At 56.5% G+C, this 21,154-nt stretch overlaps 2 protein-coding genes across 2 annotated transcripts; one reads left to right on the top strand and one right to left on the bottom strand.

Moving 5' to 3' along the window:
* Positions 1 to 3,229: 3,229 nt before the first annotated feature.
* On the top strand, positions 3,230 to 13,168 carry COL8A2 (collagen type VIII alpha 2 chain). The gene is made up of 3 exons (XM_027661193.1): positions 3,230 to 3,320; positions 6,148 to 6,362; positions 10,774 to 13,168. The coding sequence occupies exons 1-3, from the start codon at positions 3,280 to 3,282 to the stop codon at positions 12,693 to 12,695; spliced, it is 2,178 nt and encodes a 725-aa protein (XP_027516994.1). The 5' UTR covers positions 3,230 to 3,279; the 3' UTR covers positions 12,696 to 13,168.
* A 3,186-nt stretch (positions 13,169 to 16,354) lies between these two features.
* Positions 16,355 to 21,148, bottom strand: ADPRHL2 (ADP-ribosylhydrolase like 2). The gene is made up of 6 exons (XM_027661194.1): positions 21,019 to 21,148; positions 20,387 to 20,483; positions 19,464 to 19,671; positions 19,190 to 19,374; positions 19,001 to 19,101; positions 16,355 to 18,504 (listed from the first exon to the last, which is right to left on the bottom strand). Exons 2-6 carry the CDS (start codon positions 20,452 to 20,454, stop codon positions 18,212 to 18,214), a joined length of 855 nt encoding a protein of 284 aa, XP_027516995.1. The 5' UTR covers positions 20,455 to 20,483; positions 21,019 to 21,148; the 3' UTR covers positions 16,355 to 18,211.
* Positions 21,149 to 21,154: the final 6 nt, after the last annotated feature.

Genomic DNA, 21,154 nt, shown 5'->3' on the forward strand with positions numbered 1-21,154 from the left:
GTTGGAGGGCGGTGAGGGGATGGACCGGCGGAAAACCACGGTGTGGGGACGTGCATAGGTGATGCTGTGCCAGGGAGGCACCAGCCCTGCTGGGGCACAGGGAGCCAGCTCAGGAGCTGCTTTCCCTGGACACTCCTGGAGCCGGTCTGTGCCATGGTGCAAGGCCAGAGGGTGTCCATCCTGTGGCAGGGCAGGTGCTGCTGTTGAACACCTGAGTGCTGTCACGGGCTCCCCCTTCTCCCATCTCCCCCTTCACAGGAGTCTCCTTCCCATGGGATGCATGGGCAGGGCTGTCTCTGCCTTCCCTCGGGTGCAGGAGCTGCATCCCCCGGGATGCTGCATGGATGTGATGGGCTCCAGCAGCACAGGGGTGCTCCGTGCCATCACCCCCGCTCTCATGGGGACATGGCAGGTCTCTGGGACATCCCTGCCCTGTGTGTCCCAGCTTGCAGTCCCCCGAGGGAGCTCCCCTGAGCACCCTGCCCAGAAGGCTCTGGCTGGACCACGGCCCGTTCTGATGAAGCCGGTGACCCCAGCACGAGGCTGAGGTTTAAATGTCTGCAGGTGATGGCCACGTGCCCACAAATTCCCTGAGCCGGGAATCGCTCTCTGCGGGTCCCTCCAGGCTTAGCAGATTTCTCTGCAAAGCACCCATTGCCTTAGAAAACGCTGTTCCTGTGCAGGAGCTGTGAGGGCAAAGTGGGTCTGACCCACAGACCCTGGGTAAATTCCCACTGCTGCCACCGGGGCTTATGTGACCCTGGAGCAAGGCTGACTGAGCCTCAGGTGGTGATGCCCTGAAGGTCCAGCAGCTCACTGGAGCTCACAGCCCACGTCCCTCCTCGTGGTGTCTGTGCGGACACTCCACATCCTGCCCCAGGATCCAGCAAGAAGCTGTGCTTGGTCATGGCACGAGCCAGGGCTCACACAGCAATTTGGACCCCCACAGCCCCCTGGAGAGGGGCTCCAGACCCTGCCAGGATGGCCAAGGGGATGGGACCTTCTGGGACCCCCATCCCTACTGCGCCCCAGCTCTGGCACTCAGCTCCCACTCTGCTCCATCCAGCCCTCAGGGACAGTGCCACTGCTGCCCTCCAGGCAGGCCACCATCCCACTGGGAGGAGGAGGAGGAGGAGGCGGGAAGAAGGGAAGAAGAAAATGAATCCCCACAAAAATGTCTTCATAACAGGAAACGTCTCATAAAATACCTGTGGTTTGGCATGTGTGATCCGACTGGTCAAACTATGCACCTGGCAGGGAACCCTGCTATTAATGTTGTGAGTCTGGTATTTCAGTGCAGTGGAGGCTGGTGGGAGGGAGAGGACTGGGGGGCTTGGGTACAGAAACCCTCCACGGGGGCCGAGGCAAGAGGAGGACACATCCCTTGGGGATCCTGCTCTCCTCCATGGGGGATTTCTCAGCTGTATTTCGGTGAGGGGACTGCAGCACCCCAGGGATGCTGTGAGCCACCCTGAGCCTCACCCCAGGGCAGGACCCCAGTGCTCCTGGAGCTTTATGCCGAGGTTTTCCACCCAGATCCAGGTCCAAGCCGACGCCAACCCGAGGTTCTGTGTCTGGGTTTCCCAATGCCACGGTGCCCGTCATTCCGCAGGGATGGCGATGGCCGGGGCTCTGCCGCGCTCACGAGGAGTTTTGACAGCTGGAGGTGAGGGATTAAGCCCTGAGCTGTGACCTGCGGCTGCGCTCCCGGCACACACGCCCGGGGTCATTAATCCGCCTGAGCCGAGCCCTGACCCCGCGGCCGTGGGATCAAGTGGTGGCACCGACGCTGGTGTCGGCCCCGCTGCCGGACCCCGGGCTCCTCGGCTCCGGGCAGAGCGAACCACGGGCAGCTTGCACCGTGGGCATGCTGTGTCACACCATGCCGTGCCATGCCGTGCCATCCCATGCCGTGCCATGATGGGCCACACCGTGCCATGATGGGCCACGCCGTGCCATGATGGGCCACGCCGTGCCATGATGGGCCATGCCGTGCCCATCCCACTCCACGCGGGGCCGGGCGCGGGCACCGCTCAGGGGCAGCAGGTCCCTGCAGATGGGGTGGGGTGTTTTTTCTTCGTCAAGGAAAATGTTTTCTTGTTCCCTGGGCTGCTGGCGGGCGAGGCTCCGGCTCCGGCGGCGCGTACAGCAGCCTTGGATGGGATCAGGTGTCATGCAGTGAAGGACGGGCTGGTGCCAAGTCTCCCCCGAGCTCCGACGCTGCTCAGCCGAGCTGCTCCCGATGCCTTTGGCTTTCGCAGCCCGGCCTGCGGAAACAACGTGCTGCTCTCCCTCTCCGTAGCTCACTTTTCGTTTTCGACTGGGTTTATTATTATTTTTAAAGCATGTGTAGCGCAAAGCAAATCATCGACCTCCCCGCTGGAGCCGGGCCAGCCCCGTGTTGGGCTTGGAAATCCTCCCTGCTTTATTTTTTATTGTAAATGACCGGAGGATGGAGCGGCTCGATGGGACACGGCGGCGGCCAAGCCCGCCTGCTCCAGCCCACCCACACGCGCCGGCTGCTCCCAGAGCTTCTCCTTCCCTGCGTCCCCCCGCCCTGGGCGAGTGTGAGGTGCTTCCCACAGCCCCCCCAGCCTGGGGCCACTTCTGCCACAGCTTCCAGAGGTGGTGACTGTGCTCCCAGAGCACAGACTGGGGACTGGGATGGGTACAGGGACAGGGATGGGCATGGGGACAGGGACAGGGATGGGGTGAGGCCACACCGGTGAGCCTGGGTGTGCAGTTGAAGTGCATCAAATTCCCCACCCTGGCTCACCCCTGAGCCCCTCCATGGGGCTGGTGTGGCCCCGGGGTGGATGTGGGGCCGGAGCTGGGGTGAGGGCCAGCGAGCACACGCCGTGCCCTGCAATGACCACGGTTTGACTGCCGGGTTTAAACGAGTTCCCTGCTGTGCTGGCCTTCAGTCACAATGGCAGATCCCCCGTGGATCACATATATTGACTTAAAAAATAATTAGCCTTGAAGGGAGCAGGCGCGGGGCCGGCCAGGCCCTTCATTAATATTTCAGTAACAGGGGCCATAAATCAGCCATGGCTCAGCCAACAGCCCCAGCTGTGTCCACAGGGAAGCACGGCCGTGGTGCTCACAGGAACGTTGCCCAGTCCAAGGACACGGGAGCGCTGACACGGACGCTGCAGGGAGAGGGGGTCAGTGTGGGGACCAGCAGCCCCTTTCCACGGGGAAAGACCAAGAGCACGCCGGGAGCATGACAGGAGCTCATCAAGCTGCCCAGCACGAGCCACAGGCAGTTCTGAAGCCATGGGGGCGGCACGGGCTGGTTGTTTTCCCGCAAGAACAAGGTGACATTTCTTGTCTCCTTTCTCATGCTTTAAGTGTGAGATTTTTTTCCCTGTTCCCGGCGCTTTCATGGCGTGCCAGGGGTTTTTAACACGTCTGCTTGCTGCCTGCCAGGGGAGCCGGCCCTCGCACTGCCGGTGCGGCAGCGGCGGCTCTGAAGCCGTGCCAGGGGTCCCGGTGCCGGCTCAGGGCCCTGCTCCCCCCAGAGCTGAGCAATGTGGTGCTGCCGGGCCCCATCCTGCTCCAGCATCTCCAGGGAACAGCACAGACCCCTCGAGAGCTGCCCCTGTGTGAACCCTCCTGGCTCAGCTGCTCCTGCTGGGCTTGGCTTTGCGGCAAGGGGTGGTTGTGGTTGAAGTACCAGAGTGCGCTGAGGGGGACGGAGCTGCCTCCAAAGGATGTCAGCCTGGCTGGATAGTGCCCACCCCAGCAGCTGTAGTGCCCAAGCTGGGCAGGGTGAGCCACAGGAGGACAGGCAGGTGACCCCCAGCTGTAGCTGCCCCATCCACACCACGGACCAGCCGCTGTTCACGACCTGCTGGGCGAGAAGGGAGTGTGGCGCGGCTGCTCCGTGTGATTAATTATCAGTTCATAACACAGGAGATTTCAGGCATGAAAGAGCCTCTCCACAGGCACGTTGTGCACACTTTATCCATCATATGAGGCTCCAGATGTTTCCATTTTATTCTCATTAAATCACTGCCTGGAGAGTGCAGGAGTGGGAGGCCTCCTGCCCCAATGCCGGGCACCACCAGGGGGGACAGCACAGCACCAGAGACCCCCTTCCTTAAGGGACGGACACACGTGCCTGGGGGGCTCAGGTCAGGCCCCCCCGTTGTCCCACAGCCCCTTGGGAGTGTGGGAGCAGGTGGAATGACTCGGCTGGACCAATGGAGAACACACAGGAGAGTCCATGTCTGGAGCCACCGGGTGACAGAGGGCACAGGGAACTTCATTTTGTATCCAGCACAAAGCAAAACTGTGGCCAGATTCCCTTGTCCTCCCTCTCCCTTCCCTCTGGCTCTGTTTTCCTTCCATCCTGCGTCTCCTCAAGGGCAGGGGAAGCAGCACCCAGCAGTGAGAGGCTGAGCCACCCCAGGGTGCTGTTCCCACAGCAGCATCCTGAAACCAGCCTGGCAGAGGGGAGGAGCAGGGGCGAAACCAGCTCAGGTGGGAGAGGAGAGAGCTGGGAAGGGAGGGAGGCAGAGACAGAGGCACAGGGGTCATACCAGGTAAGGAAAACAAGTAAATAGCTGATTCAGGGGTTTGTTCTCCTCTTTTATTTAACAGAAACTGTATTTTTACAGCTGCAATCCCTTAAAATGGGATTCTTTTTCCCTTAAACAAATCCTTGTAAAATAATGCTTCATAAAAGAAGCGTTCCTCTCCTCGACCCTGAAGACAGAAAAACAATGAGGCCGGCGAGGCCCCGGCCGTGCTGCCAGGGAGGCTGGGGGTGGCTGCCACGCGTGTCCCCGGCAGTGCCACCTACCCACGGCCACGGCTCCGGGTGCTGTGGTGGCTCCGGCACCGCTCTGGCCCCATGGCTGTGGTGGGATGGGCAGAGCTGAGCTCCTCTCCTGGCATCCCCCACAGCCACCTGCGTCCTCACAGCTCCCTCACGCAGCTGGTGGCAGGGCCATCCCTGTCCCCTCCTGCCCTCAGCTACAAGGGCATTTTCCAGGCAGGAGGAGCAGCAGTCAAGGCTTCTTCATCCCTGGAGACTTCAACAACCTGCCAAAGCCCCTGTGGCAACAGAAACAATCCTGTGCCAGGGCTCCCCGCTCCCTTGACTTAATTTGGTTTAATTTTGTTCTAATTTGGGGGATTTTGGGTTGTTTTTTCTCTAGTCTGCAGCTTTTTTTTTTTTTTCCACTGCTGCTTCAGCAAAAGCGATTCAGGAAATTCTGATGAAATCCCGGGACGCAGCAGCCCTGCCCCTGCTCCCCAGTAGGACAGGACAGGAGCTTAATTCTCATTAATAACCACCACGGGTCAATTATTGCGAGAAGGAGGAAAATCAGAAAAAATCTCTTTGGCATCACGTGTTGTTTAAGCTTCTGAAAATAAATGTTCTTTGCAAATCAATCTGTTTGCAGCTCTGCAGCGTGGAGCCGGCAGGGAAAGTTGCTGGAGGAAGAGAGTATTTATAGAGGGGGTTTATTTTAAATAAACAAGCACTTAAGGCTGAGGCTGCTGCTCCCGTGCTGATCCCTCATCCTCTGCGTGAGCCCCCGGCGCTGCCCGCAAAGCGCCGCAGTTGAGCCACAAACGGGAGTCTCCAGCTCCAACGTTGTGGGTTTGGTCCAGCACCCATTTGGGAGTCACCTGGAGCAGTCACCTGGCTGTCCCCAGGGCAGGCAGAGCTTGGCAGTGGCAGCCTGAGCCTCCCACAGGAGCCACGGCCACAGTGGCCACGAGTCTCCTCAGGAGAGCCCCTGCTCACTTGAGGGGTGTGACAGCAACATTGGGTTAGGTGGGCTGTGGGTTTTTCATTTGACTTTTTTTCCCCTCTTATGTGCTAAAAATATCAAGAGAGCCTGGTGTGGAAATAACCCCAGACTCACAGGTGCCAGGGCAGCCTCTGGAAGGCTCTGCTGGGCACCCACCACTGGTTATTGCTCATAAACTGTGTGTTTACTGTGCATCTCCCAGTCACGGCGTGTCAGGAAGGGTGACGTGTTCAGGGCATCTCTGGTCCACAAAAAGGCAAATCTGAGGGAGCCCTGTTCCCACTGGGATCCTTCCCAGGCTCTTGGATGTTCCCTGCGAGGCGGAGGGGACAAGGGGCGCTGTGGGTGCCCACTCTCACTGTTGCTTTGTCCTCAGGAGCCGTGGGAGCAGGAGCAGGAGCAGGAGCAGGAGCAGGATGCTGCCGGACGCTGTGGCGCTGCTGGTGACAATGGTGACGATGGTGATGGTGGTTGGCCCTCGATCAGCCACGGGAGGCGGCGTGGGGGGCTACGCCCAGGTCAAGTACATGCAGCCCATGGTGAAGGGACCCCTGGGACCCCCATTCCGTGAAGGCAAAGGGCAGTACCTGGGTAAGGGCCGCGCTCTGCGGGGGAATGGGAGGACACGGGAGAGCTGCTGGCACAGCGGGAAGGGGCTGTGGCACCCCAGAGCCACTGGACACTTGTCACTCCCTACCCTCGGGGTTGGAGCCCCTGGGAGTCATCTGGCACGGCCGGGGGTCCAGAACATCTTTGGCAAAGCACAAGGGGCCTTTTGAGTCTCCTTAACCCATTGCAGAAGGACAGGATGGACACAGGGAGAGGCTCAGAGGCCCCCCCTTTGCTGGAACCGTGGGTTCCTCGGTCTGGGAGCTGGGACACACAGGGGACCCTCCAGCTCCTTGCTCCCACCCTGCTGCCCATCCCAGCTGCGAGGCACAGGAGCCCCAGCACTCAGCCCCTCTGCCTCTGACTGCTGTTAAACCTGAGCCATCCCAGCAAGGCTTTTTCCACTCCTCCACCTATTCCATTTCCCTGTCTGTGTTTTGCACCAGCTGGGAAAGGAAAGAGTGCCAAGGCCAGAGCTGAAACCCAGTCTGGAGAAGGAAGAGCAGGAGAGAGACATTTCCTCCCTCGGAGAGCAGCAACCAGAAACTCCTCAGATGTTAAATCGTTCCCCATGGAGTGACATGTGCACTCAGAGGGGCTGAGGCACCAGGGCCATCTCTCCACAGAGCCAGGGCTGCAGGGCCCCCAGCCTTCTGTCACCCCTGCCCACAGCTGCCCTCGGGACCTGTGCCCATCCCAGGCTGCTGGCAGTGCCACAGGATGGGGCAGTGCTGGGTTTGGGTGCCCAGAGCTGCCAGGTCAGTGCCTGGTCCCTGGGAAGAGCCACCAGAGCCTCCCTGTGGGTTCTCACAGACCTTGACGCTCCCAGGAGCTGAAGTCCTGGCTTTGGGAGGAGAAACTGGAGAAGGCTGGGCTGCCGGTGGCTGATTTACTGCGGGGCTGAATGGCTTATCAGGAGTTCAGCTCAGCACATGTGTCAGAAAACACACGGCAAAATCTGGAGCCGAAGCGTGCTCTGAGCCCCCCCTCCCTGCCCCCTTCCCAGCTGTTGTAAAGCTGCTCCCTGAATCCCAGCCAGAGCCAAAACCTTCCAGCGTAGCACAGGAACACTTCAGCTGCTGGTGGGACTGGATTCAAATCTCTCCCTGCTGTTTTCCCTTCTCTTTTCTCCTTCTTCCTATGCACGGGAGCGGCTTGTGCTGCCTCAGAGCAGCACCATCTATTGTGGGGAGAGCAGCAAGTGCCAGGCTGGGGCAAGGTGTGGTTTGGGCAAGCTCTGCCAGCCTAGAGCAGGCACACAGGGGACACTGAGTAGGGCAGAGCACAGCAGTCCCATGGACATTACTCTCCTGAACCCCTGGGAAAGAGAGGACAGGTGGGGGACACAGGGACAGCTGCAGCCTGAGCCACCAAGTGCGGGTCTGCACGGAGGCAGCTGGGGAAGCCGGTGCCTCCTGGATCCCACCGAGCTCCCATCTCTGCTTAACCTCTAATTTGGCAAGGAAAATCCCTGCTGGCCTTCTGCCCTGCTTGGGGAGCTCAGCTGACTCGCCGCGATGGCGCGGGGCTGTTCCGTGCCCCCGCGGGTTACCCTGACCCGGCGGGGAGCTGGGGGGCCCCCCGGCTGCCCCAGGCCTGGGATCTCTGGCTGGGGAGCCACGGGGGGGGGGGGGGGGGGGGTCCCTCCTGCCTCCAGGTGCCACCTAGTGAGGGACAGGTTCCCTCAGGGTGCCAGACACCTTTTCTCACCCAAAAGCGGCTGCCCCAGGAGCACGGAGGCAGCTCAGGGCAGGAGATGCTGCTAAGTGCTAAAATGCTCAGAATGTTGAAGCAGAGATTTGCACATTGGGGTTTATTTTTGGCAAAAGGGAAACCACGTCCATGGCTCTGCTGCCAGGTAAACCTACTGCTGGGTGCTGTGCTGGGACACTCGCTGCTGGGGCAGAGCTTGAGAGGTGCTAAAACACCGATCCCACACAATGTCCCCGTGAGCCTGTGAAACTCTCTCACGAGACAGGGCTTGGCAGCAGCTCTGGAATGAGCTCGGCCAGGCTCCGCCACGGAGCAGCCAACCTCTCCTTCCTGCAGTGTCATCCGGCTGCGCTGGCCAGGCCCGCTGCTGGCTGCTCCTGGCTGGGAACCACTTCCCATCCCGCTGGATTATTCTTCTGATGGCTGGTTCGCACTGCTGGGTCACTTTTCCAGGCAGGAGGGGCTGAGCACCCACCTGGTCCGTGCTCCTCAGGAGGTGGGACACTCTGTGGTGCCCAGGGGGCTCACGGGGGCCATTCCTGCCCCGTCCCCTTCCCACTGCCCCAGCTGGCTCCACACTGACATTCATGGCAGCTCGAGGGGAGCACAGAACCCCACGCTGCTGCTGTGAAGCGCAGAGCTCCGAGACATGTGTCTGTGGTAAGACATGGGCTTTTGAAATCGGACACCAGCGGGGCCGCAGTGTCCCAGTTTCTCTCTGCTGACGGCCCCGGTTTGGTTTTCCCGTCTGCTTTTTTGGCCGCCTGCGAGCTGGCAGCTCCTGCCTGGCGTTTCTCTCCGCTGCCTTGTGTGAGAGAGTGTGTGTGTGCTTTTTCCTTCCTTCGTGGGCTCAGCTGTAGATCCTTGTTCTGATTCCATGCAAAATGACCTAGAAAACTAATTCTTTTCAAACCACTGCAAGAAGAAAAAAAATAAAGTAGGGGGAGAAAGCACATTGAAATCGTCTTCTGGAGAAAATTTTTTCCAGGATTCAAACCCCAGAAATTGTGCAGCACTGCACAGCTTCCTCGCCCACTTTCCCACATGGTTTTCCGGGGTGAGGAGCAGGAGTTTGCAGAAATCCAGTGGCAATGTCATGACAGACAAGTATTTCCTTCATCAAGGGAGCCAAGTGACCGTGGCTACAGCTGGGGCTGTGGGCCAGGCTTTGATTTATAGATAAGCTCTGAAAATGTTTCCATTACCCAAAGGAAAACACGCCAGCACCAGGCTGGGAAGGGCCAGAGCTAATTGCTGTGCTTAGGGCAGCAAAGCCACCTCCGATGCTCCGGGAGCGGTGCCTGCTGCTGCCACAGTTATTCTTTTCACGTGTCTCAAATCTCCCCTAAGCTTTTCCCATCGAGTGAGGAAATCTCCGTGCTGGCAGATCCCAGCTCTATGGGTGTCCCTGCTCCCAAGGCCATGCTTGGCTCACTGAGGGGGCCGGGCTGGCAGACCCTGGGGACCCCACTGCCTCCTCCACAACACCATGCCCAGGTACATCGTCTCATGTCCTGCTCCCATCCCAGTCAGGATCCATTCCCATCTCAGATGGAATCAGTACAGATCCCTTCCCAACTGGAATGATCTACCTTAGGCAGATTTGGTTACAATTCACCCAAGATGTCAAAGCCCTTTCCTCTGCATTTCGCATTTCTCGTCATCGTCCTGTGTAGGTGCGAATGTCAAGTGTTTCCTTCATTTCAAACTTCCCAAAAAAAGAGTTTGTCTGATTTATTCTTTTTCACCCATTCCCGGTGTCATGTGGGAGGTGACACCCTGCCTGGGCCGGCCTCAAGGAGTTATTTATGCTCACGTCTGCGCTTTCCATGCCGAGCTGCGGTGGGCATGTCATCTGCCTCTCCTCGCCTTTGGAGACTCTCAGCCCATTAGTTTCTTTCTTATATCCGTTTGCAAAAGACCTCAATAAATTCTTGAAATGTCAAGTGGTTGCGGCCTATTCCCAGCTGGGCTGACTCATTTGGACGGAGCTGAGGCTGCATTTCCCTCCCAGTTCTTGGCTTCTCCTCCATCTCCAGCGCTTTTTTCCTTTTTGGTTTTTCTCTGCCTTGCTGGACTAGGGAGCTGTGCCAGCGAGCACTGTGGGCATGGCCTAACCCACACACCCATTGCCTCCTCAGGCTTTCGAGTACATGTCCAAGAGTTTTCTTTTTAATCCAAAAGGATTAAAGGTCTCCCGAGGCCCTGGACTCGCGGGATGGGGTGAAGGGATTATCCTCGGTCTTGGCTTGCTCTGTCGCCATCCTCTCAGCTGAGCCCAGGCGGGAGCGACTGAATCCCACAGTGCTTTTGAGGCCGCTGGGAAGTGAGGCAGCAGCAGGAGATTTGAATCCAAGCTCCTAAAAACACCCCACAGTAACTCATCACCAAACAAAGCTGCCAGAGCCCAAGGCAAGCGCTGGTTGTGCTGACACCTTCCATGGTGTCACCTGACATCCGTGGAGGGATGTAAGGCTGGGATTAGCACTCTGGGCTCTGGCCTGAGCCTTGCCTTACGACAGGCCTGCTGATGTGAGCCACTGTGGCCATGTTTAAATGGAAGGGTCCTCCTGTAAGCCCAGCCCAGGCAGTGCAGAGGCCCCAGTTCTGACATCCCACAGCAGCACAGTCCTTGTCCAGCACTGGCCCCAGTGACACTCTGTGTCTCCTCTCTCCACAGACATGCCACCGATGCTGCCCATGGACCTCAAAGGGGAGCCAGGACCACCAGGGAAGCCTGGCCCACGTGGACCCCCTGGGCCCCCCGGCTACCCAGGAAAACCAGGCACAGGGAAGCCAGGAATGCACGGCCAGCCTGGCCCCGCTGGGCCTCCTGGCTTCTCGGGCATTGGGAAACCTGGCATCCCAGGACTCCCTGGAAAGGCGGGTATGAAAGGGATGCCTGGAGCCAAGGGTGAGCCTGGCATGCGAGGGGAGCAAGGGCCAAGAGGACTTCCCGGCCCCCCTGGGCTGCCTGGGCCAGCTGGACTCTCCGTCAACGGGAAGCCGGGTCCCCAGGGTGGCCCCGGCCTGCCCGGCTTTCGGGGCGAGCCTGGCCCGAAAGGAGAGCCAGGTCCCCGTGGAGAGCGAGGGATGAAGGGTGAAAATGGTGTGGGGAAGCCGGGGTTACCAGGGCCCCGGGGGAATGGGGGCCCTCCTGGCCCTGCAGGGCCCCCCGGGCCTGTGGGCGTTGGGAAGCCCGGCCTTGACGGGCTGCCAGGAGCGCCGGGGGGCAAGGGCGACATGGGCCCCCCGGGCGGGCCTGGTGTCACCGGGGAGCCTGGCCCTGTGGGGCCACGGGGTCCCCCTGGGATCGATGGGATCGGGGTCCCGGGCGCTGCGGGGGTGCCAGGGATACAGGGCCCCATGGGACCGAAGGGAGAGCCCGGGATCCGTGGCCTCCCAGGTCTGCCAGGCCCAACAGGTTATGGGAAGCCGGGTTTGCCCGGCCTGAAAGGAGACCGTGGGCAGCCAGGGGCACAGGGAGCCATCGGTGACAAGGGGGAACCCGGTGTTGATGGGGAGCCGGGTGAGCCAGGCCCTGCTGGCATCATTGGCCCGCCGGGCCCACCGGGTTCCATGGGGCTGCCGGGCAAGCACGGGCTGCCCGGATCCAAAGGGGACGTGGGGCCAAGTGGGCCCCCAGGAATGCCGGGGATGCGTGGCGACCAGGGCCCCAGTGGCTTTGCTGGGAAGCCAGGGGTGCCAGGAGAAAGGGGTCTGCCCGGGTCAGTGGGACCCCCTGGCCCGACAGGCCCCAAAGGAGAACCAGGGTTCATCGGCCTCCCAGGGGTGCCCGGATTAACGGGTGGCCCTGGGCCCAAAGGGGATGGTGGGATCCCAGGACAGCCAGGGCTGAGGGGCCCCTCAGGCATTCCAGGATTGCAAGGACCCGCGGGTCCCATGGGGCCACAAGGGTTACCAGGGCTGAAAGGGGAGCCCGGGCTCCCTGGCGTTCCTGGCGAGGGGAAGACCGGCGAGCCCGGAATGGCCGGACCCATTGGGCCCCCCGGAATGCCGGGAACGCCGGGGCTGAACGGGCCACCAGGCCCACCGGGGCCGCCTGGGCCGCCGGGAGCACCGGGGGTGCTGGACGAGACGGGCATCGCGGGGCTGCACCTGCCGGACGGCGGCGTGGAGGGCGCCGTGCTGGGCAACGGGAAGCCGGGCAAGCCGCAGTACGGCCGGGGGGAGCTCGCCGCCCGCATCGCGCCCGCCTTCACCGCCATCCTCACCTCCCCCTTCCCCGCCTCCGGCATGCCCGTCAAGTTTGACCGGACCTTGTACAACGGGCACAACGGCTACAACCCGGTCACCGGGATCTTCACCTGCCCCGTATCCGGAATCTACTACTTCGCCTACCACGTGCACGTCAAAGGGACCAACGTCTGGGTGGCCCTGTACAAGAACAACGTGCCGGCCACCTACACCTACGACGAGTACAAAAAGGGGTACCTGGACCAGGCCTCGGGCAGTGCCGTGCTTGAACTCAAGGAGAACGACCAGGTGTGGGTACAAATGCCCTCGGACCAGGCCAACGGGCTGTACTCCACGGAATACATCCACTCCTCCTTCTCTGGGTTCCTGCTCTGCCCCACATAACGGCTGTTGGGCACGTTTCCTTTTCACCCACTTTAGCCATAAACTTTTTTTTTTTTTTTTTTAAAGTGTTTTAAAATTAATACAAAAAAGAAAAGTCACTGGGAAGAACGCGCAAGCCGCTGCTGTGGGACCTTGCTTCATGCTGTTTGATCCAAGAGTCACAAGGGTAATTGGGAAGGAGACATCTACCCATCTATCTTTTTTTTTGGGAAGGGAGAAGGGAGGGAGGGGAGCAACTTCCTCAGCAAAGCATATTTGGAATAAATTTTACCCCAGTGACTGGACATCAAACACAGAAACACGCTTGGGATGGCAAGGATCTGGCTCTGTGATCCAGAGAGGGGCGGCTGGAAGACCAGACCCTCCTGGTCTGTATCAAGTGCCCTCGTTTCCCATTTGGAATGCTGGATAAATAAATCCAGCTGTGTCATGGCTGGTGTGTTTGGTAACCTACGCAGGGTCCCAGCACTTACACAAACCCGTACAGCAGCAGGGATCCATGCTGGATTGAGAAATTTCCTTCCCAACCATCAGATGCCCGAGTTCCAGGCTTGCTGACGCCTGTTTTTCCAGACTCTGCTTTGGGGCAGTCTCTCCGATTCACTCCGGATTCAGTGTGGTTGGATTTATAATCCTAAAAAGTGGAACATTTTGCATAAGCACCTTCTAAGAAGTAAATATTATTTTGAACCCTCCCCCCCAGCACCTTTAGGAATTAAAACATCCAGGCACTGGTACCTGGGAGGATGGCACAACCTGTTCCAAAGGAGGTGAGGGAACCTGGAACCCCTGGGATGAACAACCATCCGCTCTCTCCATTTACCTGCTGGGAAGTCCAAGGGCTGGTCCTGTCCCGTCTGTCTCTGCAGCCCAAAGACTTGCTTGGCCTCGGGAGCATCTCTGCCCACACAAGGATGGCACTGTGAGCCTGGCTCATGGTACTGCCAGCTGTTGTGCCACAAGGAAGTGCCACTGACGGACCACTTGCTTTTCCTGTTTATTTCGGGATGTGGGAACTTTTGCATTGGTGTCCCCCCTTGCTCTGGGGATCTTGGCATTAAGAAAAAACAGTATGGTTCTAACTGCCCATGCAGTGATTTCACCACGGTGCTATGATCCACTTCACAGTGTTACTTACAAGTGTAGTGCAATAGGTACCTGTGACAGGGCACCAAACACGGACCTGTGACAGGGCACCAACCCCGGTGCCACTCGGAGACTTAGGTTAAAAAAAATCATCATCTCTCTGTTGTTACCACTTTGTCTCCCCAGTGCTGAAGTGTTACTGACCTGAGTATGAGCTGCAGGGTTCTGCCCTGGGTGTGCACAGCAGTGCCCACCTGGCTGCTCTGTCCCTTGGCACAGGCAACAAGGGAATCCATGGCTCTGCAGGTTTCTCACAGTAGAACAGTCACTGCCACTCACAGGACAGGGATTCTGCTCATCCCAGGCCAGGGACACGCTGCTGAAGTCAATCCATGTGCATCCCACTGCATGTCCCTCTGCAAAGGCACATCCTTGAGAAACACCAACAATGTGGTCACCAGCTGAGCACCTCTGACCTTTGCATTTTCCTACAGCCTGTTTGATGGCCAAAGAAACACAGCAAGGCTGGGACTGAACTTGTCCTCCAGATGGACTCTACAAGATATTTAAACAACTTTCCTTTTCCTATTTCTGTTTTGTTTGTTTGTTTTTCTCCTCAAGCTTGTCCTGTGTTTCTGCCTCTTGTCATCCAGGGCTTCCTTTTAAAAACACACCTATTCCTGAAATTAAAAAAACACAAGAAGGAAATTGGCAGTTGGAAGGGCAGTGCTCCAGCCACTGCCTGTTGGGGCTGTGTCCCCTCCTGGGATTTTCTCTCCTTAAAGCTGCAAGTTTCATGCAAAGATGAAACTTCTCAAGCTGAAAGGTGTCAGATCCCACTGGACATTTTTAACTCCTGAGGGCGGGATGGGGTCAGGACCATTTGGGTTGTGACTGTAACAGGTTATTTCCCAGCAGGAACAGGACCCATACACAGAGAATCCCTAAAATTAAAAGGGGAAGCTCTGATGTTTTTTCCAAGCCCAGGTCTGGGAGTGGAGGGTGCTGGCAGGGGATCTCTCTCCTTCCCTGTGGAGAACAGGGAGGGACTTGGCTGGTCTGGCCCCACACAACCTGTGCAGGGCCAGGAGCTGCCACACCTGGTGGGAGCCTCACCCTGCTCCTCACAGCGACTTATTTATACTGTGCCTACCCTACATCCCACCTCTTTTTGTTCTGTTCTGTTTCACTCCAAACTTCTCGTTCGAGCTGGCAAAAAGCAACGACCAAACTCCTCACTGTAACCACCCCCCAGATTAACTCCTTCGTGCTGTAGATATTGTTTTGCAACTCCACTTTCCCTTCATGTGCAGAGCAAACCCATAATCACTCCTTGCAGCTATTTAACCTCTTACATTTACACACTAGTGGAAAGCAAAGATATTACACGCACATAGTTAGGCTAAAAAAAAAACGATGCACAGGATGAGGGAGGCTGTTCACTCTCCAGAAGGATTTTTTTCTGGAATACTGAGTACATATTCGCCAGCAGAAAGGATTATTTTCTGTCGTGTGTGTGAGCGCGTGGGATTTTGGTTTCAATCACAAGAATAAAAAAGGTTGGGTTGGATGAAGTGTCTATTTTTAATGCTGAAAACTGCATTACAATGTGCATTTTTATATACAAATTCTTACTATTTTTTTTAAATTTGCCTCTAGTATCTTCATTTCTAACCTAGTATATAGAGGTTTTTAGTTTTGTAAATACTTATTACATGCACTGTCCTAGTAAAAGTTGGTTTAAAATGCACTCTTTGTGACCCAAAACTGGCCTGCTCTTCACAACTAAAACTGCAGTACTTGATTGTATTGACAAAACATCAATAAAACTTATTGTATAAAGGTGGACTCAGCTGTGCTTTGTCCTGGGACTTGCTCAGCCTCACACAGTTCTCTTATACTCTTCTTCCTCCTCAAATCTCCTCACTCACACCCAGCAGATTCCCTTGTTGATATCCTTATGCAAGAGGTTATTTCTTCTGATTAAGGAAAAGATTCCTGTCTCCAGAAGATCAGTTTTAAAAAAGGATGAAACCCAGACCCTTTCAGCCAGGCAGTTATTAATTTGAGGAATTTAGGGTGAAGCATTGGGGACTCCCTTTCCCTTCTATGTGGTTTTTTTTTCCCCATGATTTTTTATTCTACAGCCAACCTCCATCCCAAGTGATTCAGAAACAGCCAGGACTGGTGAATCACCTGTAGCCAAAGGACCTTCTGAGGCTCAGAGTATAAAGAATAAAGAGAAGAAAATGTGTTTTCCCACCTGGCAAAGGAGATGTTCCTTGTAACAGGTGAAGCACTCCCAGAGAAGCCTGGCTGCCATGCAGGCACCTTCAAGTCATTCCAAGGAACAAGCCATCCTTGTGCTGCCAGTCACAGGGCTCCCAGCACATTCCCTGGTCTCTGCACCATCACCACACGCTGGATTTCCTGAGAAGGAAAGTCCCTCTCCAGTGACCCTCTCCCTGCAGTGCCCAGTGCCAACTCACCCTGGTACCAAGAGCCACTCCTGGTACTCCTGGCATTAGGGAAGCACAACTTCATGACTTGAATCAAAACACAGGAGCAGTGGCTAATTAACAAAGATAACTGAGGGATTTTATTCCTTTCCTAGGAAGTCAGAGCTAAAGGTTTTAGTACATGTTTAAATTTTGGCCTAAAATGAGCTCTGGTCTTTAAACAGGAGCTCTTTGCTCTCTGTGAGTTCCAAACATTTAAAATTATAAAGCTGCTTTAAAAGAAAAATATCTTCTTTTAAATAATTCCATGAATCTGGTCGCCCCTCTGGCAGAATAATGTGGAAAACCTGACATTTTACAGCTCAGATCTGCAGCACAATACAGAAATATACAACAGGCCAAAATTCCACATGTTCCCAGGACAAGAATCCACTTATACAAGGAAAACCCATTAAAGCATCACACAAAAGACTGGCACTTGAAGGAAGCAGACTACAGGGAAAACTGGAAGGACCTGTGGCAGCCAGATTCCCACATGTGCATGCAGCCTGACACAGCCCCCACGTGCCAACACCACCGGGGAGCACAACGGGCACTTCCCGGTGTCACAAGAAATGCTGGAGAAATAACAGAGTCACATTCAAATTTATAAACGCTTCCATATGATGACTTTTTGTTTTCAATTATTAAAAGAGCTTCCAACCCTTTTCTAGACGTGCCATTCCCAAGCTGTTTCTCCCTTTCTCACCAGCTCCAGCAGGAAAAGGTTTTGAATGTGAAATTCTGGAATACAGCTGTGCTAGAGTGTTCCTGGCCACCAGCACCAGCTGCTTCTAAACATTGATAAATTCTCCCCCAATTAACCCACCTTCCCCTCTAATTTTGGGTAATTCTTATCCAATAGAGGACTAGAACTGTGAGAAGTAACTCCTGCATCCTGCTCAAGTCACTTTTACCACCGAGGGAACCGGGAATTCCACCCCTGTGACACCAGGTTTCACAACTATCTCCACCCCATATTTGGTCTCCCTGGGAGCTGGACTCCCGTGATCCTTGTGGGTCCCTTCCAACTCAGAGTACTGTGATACTGTGATTTAAACAGGAATCTCACTTGGTGCTCTGGGGACACATGATACACAGGACGTTAAAAATGTGGGATGCACGAGTGAGGAGCACAGGAGCAGCCAGAGCAGCTGCAGCAGTGTGACAGCAGCTGTGCAAGGGAACACAAAATGCAGCAGGTGATGGTGCTTGTTGGATCACAGGGCAAAGGACACAGCAGCAGCAGCAACCAGGGACACCCTCCCCCAGCAGGGATTGTCTGCAGGCAACAAAGGTCTCTCACAGCACCACCAGAGATGCAAAGAAATCCCTTCTTTCTCTGGCACTTCTCATTCTGCCTTTGGGGGAACAAATCTCCCTGGGAGGTCTGTGCTCTGGCATCCTCACTCAGCACAGGGGACAACCCAGGCCACCAGGCTCTGGTGACTCCTGTGACATCCCTTAGCTGGCCAGCTGAGAGTGACCTGCTGCTGTGTGAGGGGTGTGGAGCCTCCCAAAGCCACTGGATGGGCCACTGACCACCACAACACAGGCCACAGACACAGGAGCAGAGGAAAACAGGGAAAAAGTCCGCAGATTCAGACACCCCCCAGTAACTGCAACGACAAATGGCACAACGGTGAACAAAGCAAGCAGCAGAAATCCCATGGAAAACAAGACACTCCTGTACACTCAGAAGAGCTGCACCCACTGTCCAAGGTGCCACATGCAGCCACTTCCCAGCTGATCCATGACTGCAGGGGATGTCCCCCCACTTCCAAGGCAGCCCATGCTCCCAGCTGACAGCAGCAGGCACCTTTCCCAGGTGAGGCTTGCTGGTGTCACCGACGGCACAGATCCACCGCTGGATCTGACCACAAAAGCAGAGGTGACCATCTCTTCAGGAAACCCCTGGAGCTCCCCTGGAGCTCAGAGCTGCCGGCAGTAGAGTTCATACAAGCTCTTGGCCATGCTCTGGGTCTCCTGGAAAGCCTCACAGCTCTGCTCCCAGCTCGGGGGCACCTGCTCCTCGCCGTAGTAGGCGCCGGCGATGGCCCCCGCCATGGTGGCGATGGTGTCCGTGTCCCCCCCCAGGGAGATGCAGTAGATGATGGTTCTCTGCAGGGCGTTGTAGTGCTCGGGAATGTCGGGATCAGCGTCCATGCAGCGCAGGAAGGAGTAAATGGCAGTGGGGACGGAGCGCAGAGCAGCGATGCCATTGCCTGGAACACACCCGGCCATTACCCTCAGGGCTCCCTTCCCTCTTCCAACTGCAACTTCCTGCTGCCACTGACTTTCCATACCAGTATCATGGATTTTATCAGGAAAAGGTGCAAAGGTTTGTGCCTCAGAAATCCCCCCTGTTCCCCAGTATCATTCATATTCCAAAGAGCAACTCCCAGTTACACCAGTATAGTCTGGCCATACACATCTACCCGTCCCCATTCAACATGACAACCCACTGGCCATTAAGAGATCTTCGAATATTAAGATGTATTATGCAAGATAAGTTTTCCTTAGCAAGACACAACACAGAGCAGGAATCACTGGGTAGAGACTTGCAATTCCTGACAGGTCAGCACAGGCAGCTTTTCCAGCACATTCTGTGCCCAACAGGCAGCACAAAGAGGACTCTAGGGGAAGACACACCTACCAGGCTTGCTGAGGTAGTCCTGCTTCCAGCTCTTCCCTAATGCTAATAGTAAGAAAGGTACTCACCTAACTCAAACAACACATCTTCTTTGGGAATGCTGCTGAACTCCAAAAACTCCTTGATTTTCTTTAGACGCCTGGAAAACGGTAAATCCTCAAATCCCAGCCTGCAAGCAGAGAGGGAAGGGGGGGAGAACATGAAGAGCCAGAACAAACCACCACAGCAGAGCTGGTGCTTCCCCCACAGCTACTCACGCCCGGGCGTCGCTGAGAGACTTGTCATCCGCCTCCACGTGCTCCATGTGGCTGATGAGCTGCTCCAGGAAGGTTTCCCTGCTGAGCCCTCCCTGCAGTGCCAGGTGCACGGCCAGGGCCTGCAGGATGGCCCCGTTGTAGCCCAGGGAGTTGGCGTGGGTCAGCTCCGCGCTCAGCTTCGCAAACTGCCAAGGGAACCCGGGCGTCAGCACAGCTTCCCAGGGGGCTGCCCCGGCACCAGGGACACCCCGGGGAGCCCAGGACGTTCCAGTACCTTCTTGACATCCTGGGTGTCGGCGTAGACGAGGGGGATGCCGGCCACCCTCATGGCCCCGCCGTTCCCGTAGGAGCCCTTCCCGTTGAACTGGGCCCTTGCGGGCTCGAACACGTCGCTGCACTTGGGGCTCAGCAGCTTCTTGAAGACGTTGACCACGGCCATCCCATAACCCCTGTTGGGCTCCTTCTTGTACTCCTCAGCAAACCTGGAGTGGGCAGGGCAGGGCAAACACACGGGGGGTTTGGTCTGTTACTGGTGTTTGTGACTGGGTGAAGCCTCTTGCTAAACGGAATTAATAACACACGTGTGAATCAGTGACAGTCAGGGGTCAGGGGTTCTGCAAGGAAACAATTCCTGAAAAAGTGTGAAAGGAGGAAAGGGTGAATAAACACCACCTTCCACAACCCACTTGTTTCCCTCTCAGCTTTGCCTCGAAATAGAAGCAAACTGGAAACATTTCCGTGGGTCACAACCACAAGGAAAGTCTTTTGTTCAAGTTCAATGGAAGAGTTTTCTAAACAAAGAAACGCTCTCCCTTAAGTGGAACCAAATGCTCCCAGGGCGGGGGATTCCAGAGGGAAATGGATCATAAACAAAGCCAAGCTGAGCTCACTCCTATTCCCTCACTAAATTAAGGGCAGTACAAACATAAATAGCAACAAATAAACATGAAATTAAGTGTTTCTGAGCTCTCCAGGCATTCTGCTCCCCAAAGGTGAACACACAGAGGGCTGACATGTCCAGGCAGACTCTGACCCCACACTGCAGCCAATGCTGCTGCAGGTCCAGGGCAGGGCCAAGCACACACCAAATTACAGGATTAACCACCACTGTCCTGACTTTTTTCCCCTCTGCAAATTACCAGTGACTCCACAGACAGCCACAGTGATGGTTTCACCTTCAGGAGGCTCCGTCCTCACCTCTTGGCCATGTCAACCTCGTCGAACTCCCCCCTGGCCAGCAGGGACTGCACCACCGACCTGCTCATGGCTGTGTCATCCGTGTAGGGCAGCGACTCTGCGACAGGAGGGACAGGGTGACACCCCCAGCCAGGGACAAACTGCTCCTGCCCTCTGCCAGCACCTCCCTGATCCCCAAGGCCTGTCTGGCACAGGTTGCCCAGCTGCTCCATCCCTGAAAGTGTCCAAGGCCAGGCTGGACAGGCCTTGGAGCAACCTGGGACAGTGGAAGGTGTCCCTGCCCATGGCAGGGGGTGGAATGAGATGTTTTTAAGGTCCTTTCCAACCAAAACCAATCTGGGATTTAAGCACTCTGAGCTTGGCACAGCCAGATAGCTGTATCCACAGCTAAAAACAGAGAGAATGTACTTCACGGTTAACAGGATCCAGGAGAGAGTGTTTGATATCTAGAGGCACATCAGAGTCAGGTCAACACAGAACCACAGTATCCCAGATCGGGGGATTCTATGGGGGAAGGAGGGGGACAGCACCCCAACACCTGATCCTGGGGGGTATAAGGGTTCAACTCGAATCTCCGGGGTGCTGAGCTGGGTGCGTGAAGGGGTGGGACAAGCCGATCTTCCCTCACCCACCTCCTCGCGCGCTCCCCGCCGCCTCTCCCCCTTCCTCCTCAGGCGGCGCCGGTTCCAGCCCTCTGAGGAAACTCAGCAGCTCTGGCAGCTTCACGACGCTTCTGCCTTCGAAAACAGCTCCCAGGCAATCCCCCAA

This window comes from Corapipo altera, unplaced genomic scaffold (genome assembly GCF_003945725.1).
Source record: "Corapipo altera isolate COAL_440 unplaced genomic scaffold, ASM394572v1 201, whole genome shotgun sequence".
Taxonomy (NCBI): domain Eukaryota; kingdom Metazoa; phylum Chordata; class Aves; order Passeriformes; family Pipridae; genus Corapipo; species Corapipo altera.

Coding starts and splice junctions, on each gene's coding strand:
- COL8A2 (XM_027661193.1), top strand. CDS start 3,280: ATGGGGGCGGCACGGGCTGGTTGTTTTCCCGCAAGAACAAG. Junction 3,321..6,147: donor TGTTTTCCCGCAAGAACAAG/GTGACATTTCTT, acceptor CTTTGTCCTCAG/GAGCCGTGGGAGCAGGAGCA. Junction 6,363..10,773: donor AGGCAAAGGGCAGTACCTGG/GTAAGGGCCGCG, acceptor CTCTCTCCACAG/ACATGCCACCGATGCTGCCC.
- ADPRHL2 (XM_027661194.1), bottom strand. CDS start 20,454: ATGAGCAGGTCGGTGGTGCAGTCCCTGCTGGCCAGGGGGGAGTTCGAC. Junction 19,672..20,386: donor GAGGTTGACATGGCCAAGAG/GTGAGGACGGAG, acceptor TGCCCACTCCAG/GTTTGCTGAGGAGTACAAGA. Junction 19,375..19,463: donor ACACCCAGGATGTCAAGAAG/GTACTGGAACGT, acceptor TTCCCTTGGCAG/TTTGCGAAGCTGAGCGCGGA.